General features: G+C 57.6%; 1 protein-coding gene across 7 annotated transcripts; it reads right to left on the bottom strand.

The window, feature by feature from the left end:
- Nucleotides 1-419: 419 nt before the first annotated feature.
- LOC144341108 (uncharacterized) lies at nt 420-22,119 on the bottom strand. 7 transcript variants are annotated; one of them, XM_078003091.1, is made up of 5 exons: nt 20,090-22,119; nt 19,148-19,490; nt 6,393-6,765; nt 1,057-5,361; nt 420-887 (listed from the first exon to the last, which is right to left on the bottom strand). In XM_078003091.1, the coding sequence occupies exons 1-2, from the start codon at nt 20,881-20,883 to the stop codon at nt 19,382-19,384; spliced, it is 903 nt and encodes a 300-aa protein (XP_077859217.1). In that variant the 5' UTR covers nt 20,884-22,119; the 3' UTR covers nt 420-887; nt 1,057-5,361; nt 6,393-6,765; nt 19,148-19,381. The 7 variants fall into 7 exon arrangements, with proteins under 7 accessions (XP_077859217.1, XP_077859212.1, XP_077859213.1 ...); XM_078003086.1 differs by having other exon boundaries at nt 420-5,361; XM_078003087.1 differs by having other exon boundaries at nt 420-5,254.
- Between the last annotated feature and the right edge of the window lie 289 nt (nt 22,120-22,408).

Genomic DNA, 22,408 nt, shown 5'->3' with positions numbered 1-22,408 from the left:
GCCGGGAGGGCGGCCCGCTGAGCCCCGAGGACGCTGCGCGGGCCCCGAGCGCCGCTGCTGCTGGGAGACGCTGCCCAGACCTGAGCGCGCGGGCGGCGGCGCAGCCGAGGGCGGGCAGCCCCGGGCGCAGGCGGGGGGTCGCGCTGGGTCCGGCCCCGCGTGATCAGTTCCCCCGTCCCGCGCCACCAGCTCCGGGGGGGCGGGGCCTGGGCTGAGCGGCCACCCATTGGCTGTGGGGCCCAGATGAGGAACTGGCTGGCCAATCACCTTCCGGCCAGAGCTGTAATTACCCCGCTGCGAGGAGGGTGTTGGACCGAGCGTGAGTAACTGTGTGTGCGCGCGCGTGGTGTGTGCTCGAGTGTGCGTTTGAATGGCTGTGTATGTGTGGAGGGCGGCGTGGAGACCCCGGAGCTCCCAAGAAACTGCAAGAGGCTGAGCCGCATATTTTTATTAAAGACCTTGCATGTAATTTAAAAATGGGAACACTGCCAAAACAGGACTGCGAAATGTGGCATATCTTAATATTTGCACTTAATGAAAGATGCTTTCAATGCCAACTGTAGTTCGGTAGAACTCTCCAGTTCCCGGGCTCAGTACCAGTATGTAAGGAAGTGCAACGACGGGCCCGCTCGATGTTACGCAGGTCCTCACCGAGCCGGCACCCCCACCGCCCGATCCTGGGGAAGCCAGGGCCTTAGAAGAGGGTGGGAGCTTCTGGCCCAGCCTCTGCCCTGGGCGGAGGTCTTGGGGGCAGGCCCCATCCCTCGTTGTGCCTCCGTTTCTTCGCTCTGAAGGGGTGGGGAGTTCCTCCCGTTTCTGCAGCGGGAAGTTCGGGAACAGAACGCACCCTGGAGCTGTCTCCGATCTGGGGTAAACTTCGGACTTACCTACATTAGGTCACAGCGAGGAAGCACGGGTTAAGCCGGCTTCACCCGATGCGGGTTATTTCGGAGAGATACATCCATCCTCCCAGGGCCAGCCCCAGGCCCCTGTCCACCCGAGTACCGCCCACGTTCCCGGAGGTGACCGCCGGCCTGGGGCTTCCGCTTTGCTTACTTCTGCCAAATAAGCACGGTGGAGGGAGCATCGCCCCCATTTTTCAGCGGAAAAAACTGTCGGGGGAAGAGAGAAGAGACTCTCCCAAAGGGTAGGTGGCTTCGGCAAGCCTGGAATTCCTTCCTTCCCGGCCCGCCCCGCACCGATGCCCCATAGTCCGGCTGCTTGGCGGGGCGGTGGGGCTCCAGGAGCAGCGGAGGCCTAACCAGCAGGGCCCTCCCGGCCTGGGTTCGCAGAGACAAAATGGTGCGCCTCTTGGGAGCGCGTCCTGGGTGCGCTTTCTGGGACCTGCCAGGAAGGACCTCTAGTGCTCCGTGGCTGCCGCGATCTCGAGTGGGAGGGCTTTTCCGGGGGCTCCAAGACAAGATGCTCAGCCCATCTCCTTTTCCCCGGCATCCTAGCCCAAGAGGGGCAAAAATCATCAATGACAGGGACTCCCCGGGTTGTTTAGCCTGGAGGCAGCCACACAGATGGGGGTTCCTCCCTCCATTTTGTTGACGAGGCCACTAAGCCAAAGTGGAGCGAGTTGGGATCTTAGGGAGGAGCTGAGGTCTCCCAAGCCCTGCTCCCTGGGATGTCCAGGGTCAGAGAGACTCCAAGGAGCAGAGGTACCCCAGCCAGAGGGGACTGGGCCAAGGAAATTGGGACAGAGCGCCCGATTCGATTCGTTTGGAGCGCTAGCCTTGGAGCAAACACCGTCTACACTAGGGCGCTTTTGACAGATAAGGAAACTGGGGCCAGAGAGGGTCCAGATAAAAAGACAATGGCTATCTGATAGCCATTTTTCTGATAGCCATCCAATTCACGCAGGCTTCCCTGGGTCTGTGAGCGGCGCTTGGACACTCCTGCCCCGTCCAGCGTTGCCTGCCCAGGTTGGTGGCATTTCCACTTCTCTCCCTCAGGCCTGGCGGGCTTCCTCTGAGTCTGAATTCTAATTCCCTCCGCTCTGGGGTTGTATGGCCCTGAAGGAGGCACCTCGCGTCTCTGATCCTATAACTGCGGACGATAAACGTCCCTACCGGTGCCAGGCTGTTGGGAGTAGAGGCTGGGCACGTCCAGGCGGGTCGGTGGCTCTGAGCGCGTAGCGCTCGCGGGTGTCTTCCCACTGCCTCTGGGGGGCGCGGGTGAGAGCGGCGTTTCCACCCGCTGCGGCGTGGGGCCTGGAGTGGGAGCGGAGCGGGGCGGTGGATCTGAAGCAAGGACCATGCGCCCTTTTCATCTGGGCGCCCGCTATCTGGGGTTTGCGGAGAGAGCGGGCGCCAGGCGCTGGGCAGAGGCTGGCGCGTCCACACTCTGAGTCTCCCACACTGGGTCCCAGCTACCTTCCCGACAACTGCAGCGACGAAGCCTGGTCCACGAGGCATGGGTGTGAGCAATTGGGCAGATCGTTGACGCTAAGACGCAGGGTCGGACTGGGATGCGCGAACTGGCCGGACTGGTGCTCGCCCAGGCCGCTGCCTCTGTGGTCGGTGCTGGTGGCGGGGCCGGCCAGGAGGGAAATCCTGCATCCAGGTGAGTGGTGAGGCCCAGTTTGGAGACAGAGTTGCCGGCAGAGACGCAAACGGGAATCGCTGCCTTCGCGGCTTGACGCATTTCGATGCGCGGCAGGTCAGAGCGGCTCGCAGTTCACAGCCCAAGAACGGTCTCGGGCAGGGCAGGGGGAGGTAGGGATGCGCGCTCCTCGCGCTCGGGGGCTGACCCCGCAAAGTCGCCGCCTTCATTCGGGGTTTCTCGTCCTCTTGGGACCACGGTTCAAGATTTCTGGTCACTGTCGGGCACGTCCGAATTCTGGGACTGAAGGACTCCCCCATGCAGAAAAAGCAAAACGCCTCAAAGTGAATGAGTTGTCGCCTTCCTGTCTCCCCATATCTGTGAGGGCACCCCCAACACACACACATCCCAACACACAGCCATCCTTCCTGTCTCCCATCTCTGTGAGGGCACCCCCCACACACACACATCCCAACACACAGCCATCCTTCCTGTCTCCCATCTCTGTGAGGGCACCCCCGACACACATCCGAACACACGGCCATCCTTCCATGCAGGCAGTGCGCCACCAAGCCCACCGTCTCCTACTCCACTTTTGTCACTAGGCCTCCCTCCCCTCCTGCACCTGCGTGCCTCCTCTCTCTTGTATCCTGACCCAGCTGGTAACTTCCAGCAAACGCTCTCCAGGGAACCCAGTGCCCTTCTCAACTGGACAGGGAGCTGCCTGACAGGGCCTAAGCCTTCCTCACCCGCGTCCCCAGTGCCTCCCTGGGGGCTGGCAGCCAGCTGAGTGAGTGGGAATAATCCACAGAGTGTAGATCTGGGGGAGGCAAACCACAGCCGCTGGCACAGGTTTGGTTTCCTTTTAATCAAATTTTCTTTTGGAAGTTTTAGAGAATGTCCATTTTAAGTTCAAGTTTTCTCCTATTTTCTTGCTTCTTTCATCCCTCATCCCAGTCTTACCTGTCCTGACCTCACCTGTGCTGCCCCACGTACCTGCTCTGGTGTCTTAATTTATAGAAACAGCGTCACATTTCACACCTCCACTACTTGTCATTTTGAAAGTATATGTTTGAGGTCAATAGCGCGCCGGCCCATGCAGCAGTGCTTATTTCCTCTTTACGCTCTCTGCACAGCCCAGCACTCGCATGTGCCACGGTTCCATTTCTATCACGTGTTTCCCCAAACCTTCGGGGTGTGGAACAGCCATGGATTTCATGCTCGCTCCGGGTCAGGGGTGGCTTGTCTCCAATTCCTGAAATCTGGGTCTCTGGAAGACTCAAAGCCAGAGGTCGGGATGGTGGACTCTTCTCAAAGCCCATTTGATCATTTATCCAAAAGCTGATGCTGGCTGTGCACTCAGGGACCCTTGCTTGGGGCTTCCCTATGGGACCTGGGCCTCCTCACAGCACGGGTTCCCAGGACAAGTAGAGGAGGTCAGAGACCAAGGGAGAGAGAAAGAGAGAGAGAAGAGAAGAGAACCCTCGGCCATACTTATTGATTGGAGCAGTCACAGCTCCCATCAAGATTCAAGGGAAGGGACATGGACCCAGCTCTCAGAAGGAAGAATGTGGAAGTCACATTGTCAGACTGACCAAGGAGAAATACCATTGCGGTCATTCCGCCCAGGTGCCACAGGGCAGTTATTTCCCCGTTGGGAGATCTATCTGTAGGCTGCTTCTGACTCTCCGCTTTTGCAAATAACATTGGAATGAACCGACCGGTCCATCTTCCTGTAAGAGCCTGAGTTTTTCTGAGGATGAATGCCCGAGAATGGGAATCCTGGGGTGATGGATCTATACAGACCAATCTTCGCAAAGCACTTCAGAATCATTCTCCACAAGAACTGTAACTCCTTCTGTTTCCTCACATCTTCGCCAGCACTCGGTCTCATCTGACTTTTATACGTGTGACGCTGTGACGGGTATGAAGGGACACCTGGCTGTTTGGGGTGATGGGTCTCTGCTTGCTGAGAGGGTGCAGAGCTGGCATGTTAGGAAGCTGGAGGGTTGGGTTTATATGAGACAGCCGCTGGGAAGGAGGGAAAAATGATGAATTGGGGTCTTGTTATGAAGATCCCTGCATGCCAAGCTGAAGAATACGGTTGGGTTCTTAATTTGCAAAGCAATGGGGAGCCACTGAAGGTTGTTGAGCTGGGGAGGGAGGGTTAAAGCTGGGCCCTAGGAAGAGTCATCTGAACGCCATACATATGCAGGGTGGACAGGAGATGAAGAGGTGCAAGCGGAGGTTCTTGACATGGTCCAGGGATGAGCAATAACGCCCCCTGGAGGCAGGGGCAAGCGGAGGCCCATCTCTGCTGTCTGTGGGGCCAGATCTGGTGTCGGTGGGTGTGGAGGGAGGGGGCCCCAGGCAACCCTTGGCTGTTGAACCTGGCTGTGTCTTATTTTCTCCCTTTAGCCCCTCACGCTCAGGCCTGGGGAGCAGAACAGTCTCGAGACCTTCTTGTTGTCTTAGTCTGATCCCCACGTCGTCGCCAGCAGAAAACGTCCTTGCAGCTGTGAAGATGTGGCTGGGAACTAGGGCGCCTCACTCCAGCTCAGCCTCTGGCCCACTAAGGAGTGAGCAAGTCACTGCCCTTGAGGGATCTTGGTGTACCCCACTGTCGAGCGGGAACAGCAGGAATGCCCACCCCTGGGCTGGGATGTGGGGAGTGCAGATCACCACACACACAAGCCTTCTGCATATGCTGAAAGAGACCAAATGCTTTGAAAAAGATCAAAATGTTCAAAACCTACTGTGGCTTTATTCTGGGGCTCTAGCCATTCCTTCCTTGTGAAAGACTCTCTTTAGAACCTGGAAAGAGAAGAATTTTCATCAAGCACCACACCCAAAGGCTGCGGGGGGAGGGGCGGAGCTGGGAGAGGAGGGGAGAGGGGAGGGGAGGGAAAGAAGAAAGGGGGAGAAGGAGGTGAAAAGAGAGGGAAGGACTGGGTCTGAGAAGGAAGAGATGGGAGGAGGAAGGAAGAGGGGATGGAAGGGAAGAAGGAGTGGGAGAAATGGCGGGGGAAGGAGAGGAGGAAGAAGAAGGAGAAAAGAAGAGGAGGTAGGAAGAAGGGGAGGAAGATGGAGGGAGAGAGGGAAGGGGAAGTGTGCGGGAGGGATGGGAAGAAGGGGAGGGGAAGCGGGGAGAAGGGGAGGGGAAGCATGCAGAAGGGGAGGGGAGGTATGGAAAGGAAGAGGGGAGGGATGGAAGGAGGGGGAGGGGAAAGATGTCGACCTCGGCGTTCCTGGTCGCACAGGTCTTGCAGCGACGGGGTTCAGCCTCTCCCTGCCTGGGGTCACTCATTGTCCCGGGGAGCTGTGGTGGCCATGGGCACCATTCTCCCAGGGAGGGCCCACCCGGGATGCAGCCTCATGTGTGTGTCCCCTACGCCTGGCTCCCTGCAGGCTGGTGACTCCCCTGGAGCCTGGAACCGCTAGGGCGAGCTGAGAAGCCGCCTCCGCCGCTGGAGTCCCTGGAAAGGGTCCCCTCCACCTGCCCATAGCCGGCCTGGGAGGCAGACGCGCCAACGTCTGGCCCCTCAGCGGGGACAGCAGCTCCAACAAAGCCACCCTAGGAGGGGACGCTGTGCCCATGGGCTGCTCCTCCCCCAACCCCAGGGGCTGGCCCCAACACCTGCCCTGTGCTAGGGCCACCAAGCTGGGCTCCCTTGCCCTCCATTCAGTGCAGGATTTCCCTCTTAACTTTCTTTCGATTTTGAAAACTTTTAAACACGGGCAACAATGAAAAGAACCGGACAGAAAACACTGTCCAGCCCCCTCACCCAGGACCCCATTGCTCCCCTCCACCCCAATTTCATCGTGCGTGGCAGGCCCTAGCACACCTGCAGGTAGACTGGCTTTGGAGAACCTCTCTTCTCAGACCCCCATACAAAGGGAGAAATTCGTGAGTTTGGGTCCCAGCTCTGCCATGGGAGCAGCAGGAAGACAACGCTATTCACCGCCCTGAGCACCGCTTCTTCCTCTGGAAATCGACGTAATAACGAGGCCCCATGGGAGTGGCTGTGGTGGCTGGGGGAGACAGTGACAGTGCACACCCAACTCACTCTGCTAGAGGGACCTCTGTCCCCAGGAAACCGCCCAGAGGATGGATGCTCTGGTGATGACTTTCAGAGGTGTTATGCCAAAATCAGGCACTGGAGGTAGACGGGTCTTGCACTCAGCCACAGCCCGCTGGACGCCAGCCTCTCCTGGTCTCTGTGAAGATACGTGAAGCTGTGGTCACTTTAAGGCTCCGGGTGTGGGAATATCTGGTTTTAATATCGAGAGCACCTCGAGGTGGGTAGGTTTTGGTTTCCACAATGGAGCACAGATTTGTGCTCTGAGTTCCCCAAATCACAGGGGACCTGCAGCCAGCTCGGGCTGCCTGTGACCTTGATTAGAAGTGACTTGGGGTTGGAGGAACAAGGTTGGAACACAGGGTTGGGGCAGCCACGGTGGAGGGAGCCTTTTCCCAAGGACCCGGAGGGAAGTTTCTGGAAACCACAGCCGGCCAGCACAGGAGCTCCACCAGTCTAGACGCTTGGCCCTGTTGGTCTTGGAATGGACGCCGTGACCTAATGGCACTTCCTTGCAGCGGGGCAGCACATGCTCGGGGTGCTGGGGAAATGTTTGGTACAGGCATCTCTGGTTAAGTCTGGAGGAAAATTCCAGGCTTAGCAATCCTTTCTGTAGGAGGGGGCTTGGGAGGGCTGCAAGAGGTGGGCAGGGAACAAGCCCCCCACCCCCACATTGGAGGTGGACGGAGGTCAGAAGCTTCAACAGGTTTGGCAACCACTTTCCACGTAAGCCTGGCTGTAGACCCCATGCTGGACTCCTCGTGAATGCTCACAAAACCCCACAAGGACTTGGGCCTGAAGATGTCCCCCCTCACCGCCCCCCCACCCCCACCCCAGCTTATTCCCTGCAGCAGGATTTGTAATCTCAAACAATGGAAAGAGCCTTCATGCGGATCGGCAGCTGTGACGCACACAGGCGTTCATCATCACACTGGCGTGTTATGCAGCTGGGAGAAACAATGGTGTGCACTTGCTATGGGGCCGCCCCAAGGACCCATTGAGGTAATCAGACAAGTAGAGGACAGGAGGTGAGTAAGGGGTGGGGGCTAATGTCCATTGGCACCTCCATCAACATCAGAACCATGTGTCGACATGTGCATTTACGGTTGATGATGTGTATATCTATCCTGGGTTGAATTGTGTCCTAAAATTCACATGTTGAAGTCCTAAGCCCCAGGACCTCAGAAGGTGACCTTATTTGGAAATAGGGTGGCTGCAGATGTAATTAGTTCAGATGAGGTCATGCTGGAGATGGGTGGGCTCTGATCCAACATGACTGGTGTCCTTACAACAAGGGAAAATGTGGACACAGACACGCACCCGGGGAGATGCCGTGGGAAGACGGAGGTGGAGGTGGGGACAGTGCTGCCACAGCCAGGGACCCACCAGCAGCTGCAGAGAGGCCTGGGCCTCATCTTTCCCTAGAGCCTCAGAGAGAGCCTGGCTCTGCTCACAGCTTGATTTTGGCTTCCAGAACCATGAGACAATACAGTCCCGTGGCTCTAAAGCACCCGGCATTCCTTGGCTCCTGCAGCCCCCGGACATGGTTATCTGTGGGCAGGGATGACAGAACCTCCCTGCAGCAGAACCAGGTGTGGAAACAGAGGTGGGACGACCTCTGCCTCTCTGCACTGTTCAGAACTTCACGGTTTGAGTTTTGTACCAAGTGCAAGTATTAATTTTTTAAAATGCTGCTCTTCTTGAAAAAAAAAATGGAATGGAAATACTAAAAAGTCACCAAAGAGATAACTTGGAGGTGATCAGGGGTGTCTGGCCCTTAGTAGAAGCTCACAGAGGCTTGGGGTACGAGGAGGCTGCCCAGTTGTGGAAGGAGAGTAGATGATGTGGAAGAGAGGTGTGGGGGTCCTGAAAGACTGGGAGGGCCCTCCAGGTTCACATGTGCAGGTGCGTGGGGTCGGAGCAGGGCAGCAGTTTCACATCCCATGGACCCACCGATGTGAAACTGAGGGAGAGTCAGGGCGTGGCCATGGAGGCCCCGGGGTAGCCCCCTTACCTACTGGAGGAGGCAGGAACGGTGGGCTCTGCACCAGGCCCATCAGACCCACCAAGTCTGCTCTGCCACCCTGAGCCTCCACTTGGACTCTCTGAGCCTCAATTTCTTCCTCTGACAAAGGAATGAACACGCACCCACACCAGCAAAAAAGACAGTTCATGCAACACCTTGCCTTGGGCACCCCCCGTGTCCCCACAAGCTGAGGTGGGGCACAGGTTACTGGCACAGCCCCCCGAACCCAACGTGTGTGAACCTGGCCCATGCCTCATGGTGCCCAGGCTGCCCCTGTGGGCCGTCAGGGTCTCTGCCTTCACCTCAACCTTCTTTTCCCACAACAAAAATGGCTTTTTATAGTATATAAATACATGCTCAACACAGACAACCGGACAGATCCTCCACGATGCGGAGATAACAGGCCGTCTGGAAAGCACCGCTCTGAGACCCCCGTCAGCATTCTGGGATGGTCTCTCCCAGCGTCTCTTTAGGCAGACAAAGGCCTAAACACACACACACCCCACACTCACCGACACCCGCAGACCCATCCCTCCACACCCCCACACAGTCACATAAACACACCATCCACACCTGCACCCACACAGCCCCACCTGCACACACACCCACACCCCCGTCCACACATCAACATACCCACACACACCCATCCACGTCCACACATGCCCGAGCACACAAACACAATCTACAAACCTATACACACAGACCCACACCCTTGCCTTAATACACACACATATGAAAACACATGCCTGTCCACACCGACACAACCCCTTATGCATACCTCTCCCCATAAACCCCTCACACATTCCCCCATCTACACTGACACACGTCCCCGTATACACACCTCACCCATAAACCCCTCACACACTCCCCCATCTACACCGACACACATCCCCGTATACACACCTCCCCGTATACACACCTCACCCATAAACCCCTCACACACTCCCCCATCTACACCGACACACGTCCCCGTATACACACCTCACCCATAAACCCCTCACACACTCCCCCATCTACACCGACACACATCCCCGTATACACACATCCCCGTATACACACCTCACCCATAAACCCCTCACACACTCCCCCATCTACACCGACACACGTCCCCGTATACACACCTCACCCATAAACCCCTCACACACTCCCCCATCTTCACCGACACACGTCCCCGTATACACACCTCACCCCATAAACCCCTCACAAATCCCCCCAAACACACACACACCATAGGTCCACATAGATGCCCACACAGCCCTACCCCCTTGACATGCCACCCAGATGGACACCAGGTCCCACTCCCACCCATGGGGTCACAGGCTCTATGTGGTCCATCAGGAACACACGCACTCCCATCCCATCCCCCTCCAAAACCCGCATCGCCAGCCCGATGTCTTTACGCATTGCTCTTCCTCTCCATGCTCAGCGAATCCTGCAGAGACACAGAGCAACGCAGGCATGCGTGGCTGCAACGTACAGGCAGTTGGATTTCGGGCTCACTGTTCTCCGTGCATTCTATCCATGACACACATTCTTCTGCCTGTTTCTTTCCCACCCAGTGGGCCCTGGAAATCCCTCTCTGTCTTCTGGTTCAGCCTCCACTCCCTGTTTAGTGGCTGCACTCATTTCCGTGGTGGTGGGGGGTACATTTCTGCATCTCCCCATTCACGGGATTCACCCTGTCTTCAGTGCTGATGACGGCAGAGCCCTGCAACCGCATGGGCCTGGGAAGAAACCTGCTGCTGCCTCCTTAGGCGCTGGTGCTGCTGTTTCTATGGGAGAGATTCCTGGGTGTACTACTGATGGGCCTAATGGGCTGGGTGTGTGCACTCACTGATGTTACTCCAATTTTCCAGATTGCTTTTCCAAAAGACTGACCCTCCTGGGCCTTCCACCAGCGCCGTAGAGGACACGTCTCCCCCCTCCTCTGCCTATAGGTAGCACACCTCCTTCTTGAGGCTTTGCCAGACTGAGGAGTGTAAGCAGTGGCCACTCTCCAGGGTGTAAATTGGTCTTTACTCAAAGTCGGGGACTGGTGAGTTGCAGTGAATATGTCACTGGCACCCACCCTTCTGGAGCCCGGTGTGGGTGGGTGGGCAACTCAGGATGGGAAGGGAGCCCTGCATCTGCAGTGGGTGTGGCAGGGAGGGTGGGGAGGGCACTGCTGAGAGTCAAACTGGACTCCTCCTCCTGCCTATCCACTCCTCCCTACCCCCAGGCTCCTCTAAGCACCACACCATCTGCCGCACCCCCTGCTGGCTGCCGAGATTGTCATCAGACGGAGGACAGAGATGACATCTGTCTGCACCCCAGCTCAGGGCTCTGCGCACAGTAGGTGCTGGCATTTGAGTGGGCAGAGGCAGTCGGCCCCGTCTCGTGCCAGTGGCCTGCGGAGACCGTTACCTCCTCACTGCCAAGAGCTGGTCGTCCCAAACCAGTGAGCTTTTCAGCAGGTCCCAGAGGGGTGAAATATTTGCCGGCTGGAGGGGTGAACTCAGGCCACATCATCGCCCACTCATCTATCATCATCTACGGGAATCTCTGCTCCTCCAGAGCTGCTGGAACGCAGAGGCTTGGCTTGGGGAAGACCGGAAATGGAATCGTCTGCATGCTACGGCACCCCCCCGCGGAGCCATTTCTCATTCCAGGGCCCTGCACAGCGCATCTGTTCTGACGTCTGCAGGACAAGTTTGATAACTGAAGTGTGAGAAGGATTTTGAAGGAGACAAGGCAAGAATCAAACTTTCTCTCCCTGCCCCACTCAAACTCTCTTATGGCTGTGTGTAGACAGGGTGGGAGGAGAAGCACCCTCCCCACCAACATTCCTGATGGAAGGCCCCCTAGACCTCAGGCAGAGAGTGGAGGCTCCCCAGACCTCAGGCGGAGAATGGAGGCCCCCTAGACCTCAGGCAGAGAGTGGAGACTCCCCAGACCTCAGGTGGAGAATGGAGGCCCCCTAGACCTCAGGCAGAGAGTGGAGGCCCCCAGACCTCAGGTGGAGAATGGAGGCCCCCTAGACCTCAGGCAGAGAGTGGAGACTCCCCAGACCTCAGGTGGAGAATGGAGGCCCCCTAGACCTCAAGCAGAGAGTGGAGGCTCCCCAGACCTCAGGCGGAGAATGGAGGCCCCTCAGACCTCAGGCGGAGAATGGAGGCCCCTCAGACCTCAGGCTGAGAGTGGAGAGCATCCCTCAGACCTCAGGCAGAGAATGGAGGCCCCCAGACCTCAGGCAGAGAGCAGAGGCCCCTGAGACCTCAGGCAGAGAGTGGAGGCTCCCCAGACTTCAGGCGGAGAATGGAGGCCCCTCAGACCTCAGGCAGAGGGTGGAGAGGGTCCCTCAGACCTCAGGCAGAGAGTGGAGGCCCCCAGACCTCAGGCAGAGAGCAGAGGCCCCTGAGACTTCAGACAGAGAGTGGAGGCCCCTCAGACCTCAGACAGCAAGTCCTGCTGGGTGGCTCTGCAGCTGCAGCCTGGGCTCCGGGCTAGCTACGACGCTGAGTTTTGTCTGTGAAACACCAAAGACCAATCCACATGCACCTGGCCTTAGTCCACCTGGACTTGTAGAGTTCCACACACTTGGTGGCATAAAAAACAGAAAGGTATTCTCTCCCAGTCTGGAGGCCACAAGTCCAAAGTCAGTAATACCAGGTTGAAATGAGGAGTCAGCAGGGCTGTGCCCCACGGGAGGCCCTCAGGGGGACTCCTTCTTACCCCTTCCAGTCCCTGGTGGCTCTGGGCGTTCCTTGGCTTGTGGCCACATGGCTCCAAACTCTGTCTCTGCCTTCATGTGGCCTTCTCCTCTGTGTGTCTGTGGCCAGGTCTCCCTGCCTCCCACTCATAAGTATATATGTGATTCCTTTTAGGGCCTACCTGGATGCTCCCTGTTAATCTCAAAATCCTTACCTAATCGCATTAGCAAACACCCTTTCCTGCAAAAGGTAACATGTACAGGTTCTAGGTATTAGCACCTGATATCTTCAGGAAATATTACTATGGTTTGAATGTTTGTGTTCCTCCCAAATTCATGTTGAAACTTAATTCCTAGTGCAAGGATATGACAAGCTAGGGCCTTGGGGAGGTAAGAAGTGCCCTTATAAAAGGGCTTAAGGGGGCGAGTTCACTTTTTTTTTTTGGTCCTTCTGCCATGTGAGGATGTTGCAAGAAGATGCCATATTAGAAGCAGAGAGCAAGCCCCCGTTAGACACCGGATTTGCTGGCACCTTGATCTTGGACTTCCCAGCCTCCAGAACTATGAGAAATACTTTTCTGTTCTTTATCAATTACCCAGTCTATTTCGCTATAGAAGCAAAAAGGGATGACAGCAGACAGTATTCAGCCCTAAATGCTCATTAGCCTCCAGTGCAGTAGCTTGGGCCAGGGCCCCTCCAAAGTTATGTAGCGTAGCAGCTGTTTGCTCCTTTGGCCTGGGTGACGCTACCCGAGGGACTGCAGAAAGTGCAGTTTTGAGCCAGAGAACAGAAATGTTGACTCATCTAGGAATCAGCCTGGAAAACTAGTTCAAAGGGAGGTTCCCAAACAATGGCCCAATGTAGAAAACTCCTAACGGATCATTTTGCTGCCGCTCACATACCTGTCCTGACAGGGAACTCACTACTATACAAGGTTACTCATGTTTTTTGCTCCTACTACCCACTTGACGTAAGCCTGTAACGACGTGCAGAAAGACAGTGCTTCCGAGATGCTAGAAAGGGACCCCAGGAGTGCAGAGGCCAGCTGTTCGAGAACATCTGAGAGCTGACTGGGTGTAAGGAAGAGGCAAGCTCCAGGCTAGTGCCCACCCTTCGGGCTGACGCCGGCTGGACCCAGGCTGACCAATTATAAGGACAAGAAGGTAAGTGGGGATCTTCCATGACAAGGGCCAGCAGAGAGCCTTGGGAAGAGACGTGATGCATCTAATGGGGTCTCAAGCTGTGCATTGGGGTCCCTTCCTTTGACAAGACAACCTCCTCCCGCCATCTTCAGTGCATCGGAGAAGCCGCAGTGTGGCAGTATGGCTGGGTTTCTCAGAAGCCAACAGGGAGGGGTGGGCTCAGGGGATGGGAAGGAGGTGGTCTGAGTGTCCTCTAACCCTGAACTTCAGTCTCCCTGTAGGCTGGGAGCCTAGCCCGAGGCCCTGTGGAGGTATCTGGGGTGGGGGATAATCACGTCTCCCACATCTCGACTTCCTTGGCCTCTTCTCCCTGTGTCCCCTCTTGGTGGTAAGCCCACTCGGGGCTGGCTACAGCCCTCCTTGGGGACAACTACTCGCATTGGCAGGAGGCAGGCAGGAAGGGGGACCCCTTAGTGGGGGCGACAGCTGGATGGATGACTGGGCTCCCATCAAATCTGACACACTCATCACCCAACTCCACAGAAGACCCAAAGCCTGTGCTGCCAGAGAGGACAGGGTGGCAGCAGCTCTCTGAACACCCCAGGCCTGAGAAGGAGAAGGAGTGGGCCCCAGTCCAGCCGGGACCCCCGTTAGATTCCTCTAGACAGACGCAGCCCCTACGACAAGCCTGGAGACCTGCGCCACCTTTAGGGGAACGAGTCTGTTGCACTGCGATCTCTGACTGCCCTCAGCTCTACACGGCCCCGCATGAATCCCTGTGTTTGTGATTCTTAGCAACCGACAAAGTTTCATTTTGTCCCCACCAGTCTATTCTGAGCATCCCAAAAGGGATCACTTGGACCGGGCTGGGGTGGGAAGGGCAACCACCGCATGGGACATTTGCAAGGTGGGGCCTGGTTTTCAGTCCACGGTGCCCCCAGAGGACTCACAGCACCAAGATGAAGATGGGGACAGACACCAGCTTTAAAATAACCCCAAATAAATTTACCCACAAACCTTAGTGTCCAAATCACCCTACATTACATTCTCAGGACCAGGCGAGGACGTGCTAAAACAACACAGCTCCTTGGACCTGAATTGTCCGGGCCAACCGTCTGTCAATGAACCAGATTTTGCTGGAATTCTCTCGCTTCTTTAGCACAGTGGAAGTATTCATCTAAGGTTAATTTATTCTGAAGGCTTAAAAAGGCAAAGTAGAGCTGCTCCGGGATGAACGTCCTGTCCCAAGGCCGCCACCTCCAGGAAGTTTGTGGAACTGACTTGAAATAACAACACCCTCCTTGGACAGAGATGCGGAAATGTGCATTTTCCCTCTTAAAACTCCCCTGTGCCTGTAATCCCAGCACTTTGGGAGGTCGAGGCGGGCAGATCACATGGTCAGATCAATCAAGACTAGCCTGATCAACATGGTGAAACCCCATCTCTACTAAAAATACAAAAATTAGCCGGGTGTGGTGGTGGGCGCCTATAGTCCCAGCTACTCGGGAGGCTGAGGCAGGAGAATCGCTCGAACCTGGGAGGCGGAGGTTGCAGTGAGCTGAGATCGCACCACTGCACTCCAGCTTGGGCGACAGAGCGAGACTCCGTCTCAAAACAACAAAACAAAACAAAACTCCCCTGCACCTCCACACCCACACCGTTTCTATGATACACATGATATCTTAATGTTTCCGATGGGCCTACGAAGGAGAGGAACTGAAGTGAGCTTTAAAAATACTTCTTCCTCGTTCCTAAAAATGCTAATCAGACCATCTCGAGGGGAATCCTACATGCACAGCCGCCCCCTTTCCTGCCCCCAAATATGCAACCTGAATCTGACAGCAATGACCCAGGGCTCCTGGCAGGCCCGGCCAGCAGGTGAGGTTGGGGGTGCGGGGGATGGGGTGGGCAATACAGCACAGGGTCCTGTGGTGTTCACATAGTCCTCCCAGCCAGGAATGTATCATCCCCACGGAGGCAGTGCCTCTTCTATCCTCATTTCATAGACTACAAATTCAGGCCTGGAGGAATGAAGTCACTTCATTTATTTGCTCAGTCATTTGTCTGACAACTACTGATGTAATGCAGTCAACAGGTGAGGCCCTGTTCTGGCCCCAAGAGAGATCCCAGAAGGAGCACAGCCCTGTCCTTGCCCACATGGGAAGACAGGCCAGGCACTCTTTAGGATCCAATCACACACAAATGACAGGAGTGCAGGGCACAGGAGCAGACTTGGGCCCCAAGTCTCCTTCTGGCTCATGCTTTGTGGTTCTACACAGCAGGGAAGGAGTAGGGTCCCTGACCCCCTTTAGAATCCATCAAAGACTTTATTATTGCCACTTCTGTGTTCAAGTCAAGCAGCCGCAAAATTTCAGTAGCTGCAATGCTGCTTGTCCTCTGTTGTTTCTTTGCCTGCAATTAGTGCAGAAAGCCAACAGGGGGCAGCAACTAGCCTGGCTGTCCCATGGGGACATCTGAAGTGGAAAATAGCTCACTTCCATTTAATCTTCATCTGAAAGCAATAAGCTGATGTGAAGTTTAGAGAACTAACCTAATTAGGAATCATTTGCAGGGTCTCTGGAGCACCAGCTTCCTGAACTTCACTCTTCCCCACATATGCAAAGGGAGCACCACTTAATGAAATGGCAATTGAGGAGGCAAAGACTGGAGGAGGCTAACAATCAGCAAATGGAGATTGAGGGATTGCTGAGACTTCAGTCCAACAGGGTCCCTCTACAGGAGGGGGAAACTGGGGTCCACGAAGGGCAGAGGATGATCTCAGTGCCCTCTGAGGGGCAGCCCAAGCAGGGAAGAACCCACTCTCTGGTCAGCACCTGTAGAGTTCACATAGATGCTCTGACTGAATACAGCTTTAAAGTGTAATTACAAGATGAGGCTGTGATGGGCCCTTGACGGCAGCATCACTTCGGGGGAGCAGGCTTCTCTGGTCCACAGAGGCAGGACTTCCACCAGGCGGGGAGCTTCTTCAGGAGGGGCAGGGAGATATTTTGCCTGCCTCTTATTCATTTAATGCCTGGGGAGGGGCCTCAGCCCTGCCCATCATCACAATTCTAACTCAAAGTCTCCAGAAACAACCCCAGCCTCCCGCCTTTACCAGGAGGCAGATGTATGGTTGCTGGGAGATACTGATGCCATAAGTCTGCCAACAGCCACCTACAGCTTGCTCCCGGCTCCCCAGGCTGGGTGCAGGTCTCAGGCCTTGGTGCCACCCCCACCCCCAGATTGGTAAATGCCAAGCCAACCTCCGAGGTCCATTGTCTCTCTGATCCTCAGTTTTCTCAACGGAAAAATAGACATAGTCACGCTGTAGTGAGGGTGACAGGAACCAAGACGATGACAGAGCCTTTCCCTCCTCTGCAGCGTTGGTGCACAGGCCAGTGGTCCCAGACTGTCCATGCTACTCAGGTCCTTCCACCTCCGCACCCCACAGCTCACCCCCAGCCCTTGAGGCTGTGCTGCAGCAACTGACACATTTCCAGTGAGAGGAGGCTGCCCCTTCCCCAATACCAAAGGGAGAAGTCTGGGGTGGCCTGGCCCTCCCAACGCAGAGAGCGCACCCAGCCTTGCTGCACCCAGCCCAGGAGGAACTGAATGCTCCAGGTGTGTGCTGTGCCAGGTACTGGGTGCCAGGTGCTGGGTGCCGGGTGCTGGGTGCCAGGTGCTGGGCACTGGGTGCATGTTGTGCTGGATGCTGGGTGCCGGGCCAAATGGTCTCCCTGCACCACCGGGCTGGATGCTTGGCGACCCCAACTGCTTCCAGGGCCTTTTCTTGGCCAAGCTGATGCAAAAGGATTGAAACCAAAAACCTCCTGAAAGCAGGCGGAGAGCTGGCACTGAAGGATGGATGCGAGCCAGTCAACTCCCGGTTACCCAGCACACGGCCCTCATGGTCCCTTAGAGCCTTCCACCAACTCCACTGTGGAGGAAAACTGAGCCCCAGAAAGGAAGGAGTTGGCCCGATTTCCCAGTGCTGAGGCCGAGCTGGGCGGGACCTCCCAGCTGCAAACCCGGCCTCTTCCCTTGCGCAGGGAGATCGGCACCTGCAAGAAGGGGACTGGGCAGGTGCCTGAGGGCCGTGCGTGGAGTCTGCCTTTCCTGTAGGGGATTTCGTTTAGATCCCCGGAGGATGTGCTGTGCTGCACAGGAGTAAACGCGGTTGAGAAAAGGAAAAATAAACCAGAAAGGCGAGGCCAGCAGGGGCCCTGGACTGCCACACTCAGGGGCCACCCAGTAACTGCGCCCCGACCACATGCTATCCCACCCCACGGAAGTAGCTGCCTTTTGTTAAATTGCTACGAATTATCTCCGCCCCTTGCCTCTCTGGGATCTCAAAGACCCTCCCCCAACTTCTCAGAAGGACGTTTCGCTGCTGCTCCAGGGCCCCACAGACCCCGACAAGACTCGGTCCTGAGCCACTGCCGCACAAGGTTGGCGCAGGGAGGGAAATGGCGGGTGCAGTGCCTGCCCTGCAGGGCCCAGAACCTCCAGCATCCAGCGGTGATGTGCGCCCTTGCTGAACTTGGCTTCCCTTGAAATCCTCCGTTGGGTCTAGTAAATGGTGGGGCCCCTCCCGCACTCATTCATTTGTTCCTTCATTCCCAATCTGTCTGTGCTGGGCAAAGTTTGATGAGTGAGGCTGTAGCTGTGAACAAGTCAGAACAGTTTGTGGACGTGATACGAACGAGTGAAGCAACGTGCAAGAATACGATCTATCGTGACAGGTAACCCTGGAGCCAGGCTCACACCCAGGCTTTGCCAGGAGAAAGCAGAGGTCCTCCTGGGAGGTGGTGGCATTCACCCAGGGCCACCAACCAGAGGAGGCAGAGGCTGGATTTACCTTAGGGGGCTCAAACCATCCTAACAGCTCCCAGGGCCAGAAATTCCTGTTCACTCCCCTGAAATTTAAATATCCAGGGTCATCCCCGGGGGAAGGAAGGGTTGAGGCCAAGAGGACAGAGGCGTCCCCAAGCCAATTATCTTCCAAAATGGGTGACACTCGTTTTGGGTCATTTTGGGTCAAAATGGGTGACCCCAAGCCAATTATCTTCCAAAATGGGTGACACTCAGCCCTGCCTGGTGCTGTCTGAGCACTCTCAGACACGACACCCTGCCTTGCTTTTCCCAAGCGTGGCTGCCCATTTTATAGAAGCAGCCCAGGCAGAGCCAGGGAGTCCAGAGACAGCAGATTATCAGTACTCCAGGGGACTTAAACTGTCTTCGTGTCGCCGGGTGGGGCTGCTCGGACCCATACTTAGTGAGCCAATTCTGTATCTAATCGCTTGCAGCAGCAAACCAAGCAAATCTGACAACTGCTCCAGCCGGGCAGAGGCTCTCCCAGGTGCCCCTGCAAGCTCCACTCCCCAGGACCTGATCTGGCATTTTCACGAATGGAAGTCGGCCAGACAGTGCTCCCTGGAGAGTGGAGGAGGTGTGGGGAGACTTGGTCTTCCTCTTCTCAGCCCTGGCACCATGCCCCCAACCAGGTTGTTCTTTGGGACTGGACCTGCAGCAAAGGTGGGGGCATTGCTGCACTTCCTCCTCCTCCCCAGTCTCTGCCTGGCTGTGCAGAGACTTGTTTCCTCCGGGGAACCCAGTGCTCCCCACGCCGGCCTTCAAGCTTGTTCAGCCTCGAATATGACCCACCGCTCTTTGAGCCAGTCCTGGCTCCAGGAGGCGTTCCATTTCCCCAGTGTCCAGCTATTCCTTGGACTGGGAGGTGCGTCCCAAATGGCTGACTGGCCTCCGAGTGAAGTGCACCCGCTTCACTGTGTTTAGTGGATTTTGCTGAGTGACCTGAGCCTCAGGTTCCTCTTCTGGAGAATGGGTATAATATGATGATCCCGAGCCGCCTCTGGTGGTGTGCACCTGTAGTCCCAGCTACTCAGGAGGCTGAGGCTGGAGGATCGCTTGAGCGCAGGGGTCGAGGCTGCACGGATCTGTGATGGAACCGCTGCAGTCCAGTCTGGGTGACAGAGCGAGGCCCCATCTTAAAAAAAAAAAAAAATTACTAAAGAGCTCTATCTACCTCAGCGCTGCAGCTGGGACCAACACTATCCTCCCCACCCATCCCAGGTCGTGGTGGTTGCCGGCAAGGCGTGGCTGGTCCAGGCACAGACTCAGCCCCGCAGGCATCTCTGAACCCCTCCGCCAACGGGGAGTAGGGAGAGCAGGCCTGAGGATGCCTCACTGGCCCTGAAGCGCCTGCACTGCCCATTCCAGGCCTCGGCTCCCCTCCCAACACTGATCCCATGTGCACCAAGTCCCAATGCTGTCCTGTCGCTGGGGCCGCAGGGACCGCTCTCTCCTCGTCTCCTCCTAGGAGCTCTAACCCCAAACTCAGCTCCTAGACTCCTTCCGACAAACTCCAGGCGCTGCCTTAAAGCGCAGGCATCTCCACTGTTCCCAGCACCTGGGAAGTGGCTTTCGTGTCGCTCACAGCTCAGGTGCCCAGTCCCCTTCCCTGACCTCAGATCGTACGGGAACGTTCACTTTGCGCTTTAGGCCACCCCACCCCAAAAGCTCCCTGGGAGAGCCACTGTTTGCTTCACTGCTTCGCCTAAAACCGAAAACCCGCGGCTCACAGACCCTCCATCCCATCCGCGGACTGAGAAACGAATCCGAGCCCGCGGCTGCACGTTTGAATCCCGCAAAGCGTTTGAATCCCGCAAGGCCACTGTGAGCCGGTCCTGAAACCCCAGGGAAAGTCGGAGTTTGGGGGCGGGATCCTTGCCCTGTGTGGGTTGGGAAAAGACGGTGGGATGACGGTAGAGGACACTCAACACCCCCGACTCACACCCTTCAGAGCAGAGCTCTGACCTGACCTCCTCCAGGCAGTCTTCCCGGCTGCGTCCTGCCCTATCTCCTCCTCCCCAGCTCCGCGTTGGCAGCCGCGCTGGGCTGCGCGCAACTGGAGCGCCAAGTTGCGTCCCCTGAGCGCTGTTCCCGCCGCGCCGGGTCTGACCGCGTGTGCTAACCCAGGCGTCTGCCACCGCGAAGCTGCGAGTTGTCTCGGGCCCTCCTGGAGCTGCGGGCGACTCCTCGAGAAACTCAGAGAGCCCAGGCGCACCGCGGGCCACACGGCTCATCCCCAGGCGTCCTGTTAGCCCCATTTTATGGAGGAAGACTGAGGCTTTGGGGTGCATGGGACCCGCGGTTACCCCACAAACACAGGCGCCTACGAAGACGCTATCGCGAGCCGAACAGTCTGGAGGAACCGCATTCACTGCAGCTCCTCCACTGGGTTTCCGCGTCCTCGCTGGCCTAACTGCGTAAATACGCCCTCCTCGGACGCAGGCCGGGTTCGCCGAGAAGTCCTGGCGGCGAAAGAGCGCAGGCAGCCAGCTCAGCACGGCCCCCATCTGCCTCCCCAGCCACGCCATCCCCTCCCTCCCCCGACGCCACCCCTCCCCTCCCTCCACACCACCCTTCCCTCACCCTACACCACCCCTCCCCCCACGCCACCCCCTCCCTCACCCTACACCACCCCCCTCCCCCCACGCCCCTCCCCGGCTGCCGCCCGCGTGGAGGCGCCCCGGGCCCAGGGTTCCCGAGAGCAGCTGGGGGTCCAAAGGCGCCAGCACCGAGGGCGGGCGGCTTCCCCCGCGGGGTCCTCCTGGGTCCTCCGCCCGTCGCCACCCCTCAGCCCACCCCGCCCGCAGCATCTACGCATTTTAAGCCGGATAAGGCTCTTCCTTCCCTGTTTGTCTGGATTTCTTTCTCGGTTGCTCAAGGCTCTGGTGTAACCTCTCCAGGAAAGGACACCGATGGCCGCGCCTCCGCCCCACGACGCTGCGGACGGCGAGCCGACTCCCCCTACCCAGCCGCCTGCCCGCTACCGGCGTCGGTGCGCGCTTTGGCTCCGGGAAACGCCTGCCTCCAGTCCGTCTAGCGGGGCGTGTGCGACTGCAGCCCCCGCGGGGACGTGGGCGCCGACAGCTGGCGAGTGACTGCCGCGGCACCGTTCCCGAGGACCCATCGCCTGTCCCGAGGCCACCCTCCCAGGCAGGAATTACTGTCTGTCGGCCCAAAGCCCCCGCCCCACCCGCCTCCCCGTTTCAAAGTTGGGGAAAGTCCACACCGCGACAGAGCGAGCAGATTTGGACGTGGCCGAGTGCCAGGTGCGCACGATTGGTCTTAAGAGTTTAGGGGAAAAAAGCACGGGGGAAACCACACGGGGCCTGGCGCGCTCTCGTTTCCCACCACTGCCCCCTTCCCGGGCACCCTGGGCCGCCTCTGTCGCCCGTCCCGCTTTCTTCTCGTCTTAGGGCCGGCCTCGGAGCACCGGATTCCCCAGAATGACCTGCCGCAGCCAAGCCCTGGCGGTCGCTGGCTTGCGCTGGGTTTGGGGACGCGGTCTCTGACGCTTGGCCTTGCGGCCCTACCCGTCGGTTCCGGTCCCAAGAATGGTGCCCTCCTGTGCCTCGGGCCTTTCCCGGGGCGCAGGGCCGCGGCAGGAGCGACATCCCCTCCTGCACCGTGGCCTACCTGGGTCCCCCTTGCACCTCTGCTAGGGGCAGCCCTGAGCCTCGATTACCCAGACGACGCAGCTGAGGCTCTCGAGGTAACGGGAGGCTGTGGGAGTGAGGTCGCAGCCCGGCTCCCTCCTTAGTTCCGCCACCCACCCCTTCGGTAGTAACGCCGTTCTCAAAATGGGCCCAGGGCCCCTTCCGGCCAAACACAGCCTGGACTCCTGGGCAGAACCCGAGCGCGGCAGAGGTGGCACGAAGGCCGGGTTGCTGGGGATCCGGCCTCTGCCCAACTGCCCCGGAATCTGGGCTTGGGGCAGACGGGCTGCGCCACTGGGGACCACGCTACCCCACTGAGCTGGCGCTCCCCCTCGGCCAAGGACCAGGTGGCGAGATACCCCCTGTAGTGTGGCCCAGTGCGTTACCAGCAAGAGCAAAG

Source organism: Macaca mulatta, chromosome 5, assembly GCF_049350105.2.
Source record: "Macaca mulatta isolate MMU2019108-1 chromosome 5, T2T-MMU8v2.0, whole genome shotgun sequence".
NCBI lineage: Eukaryota > Metazoa > Chordata > Mammalia > Primates > Cercopithecidae > Macaca > Macaca mulatta.
The sequence above is the reverse complement of the archived record's forward strand: the minus strand, read 5'-3'. Positions and strand labels throughout refer to the sequence as shown.

Bases quoted from the DNA above. Each gene is read 5' to 3' on its own strand.
- LOC144341108 (XM_078003086.1), bottom strand. From the start codon at position 20,883: ATGGCGTGGCTGGGGAGGCAGATGGGGGCCGTGCTGAGCTGGCTGCCT. The intron at 19,491-20,089 runs GTCTGTGAGCCG...TTTTTTTTTAAG, and splicing joins GTCCGCGGATGGGATGGAGG to ATGGGGCCTCGCTCTGTCAC.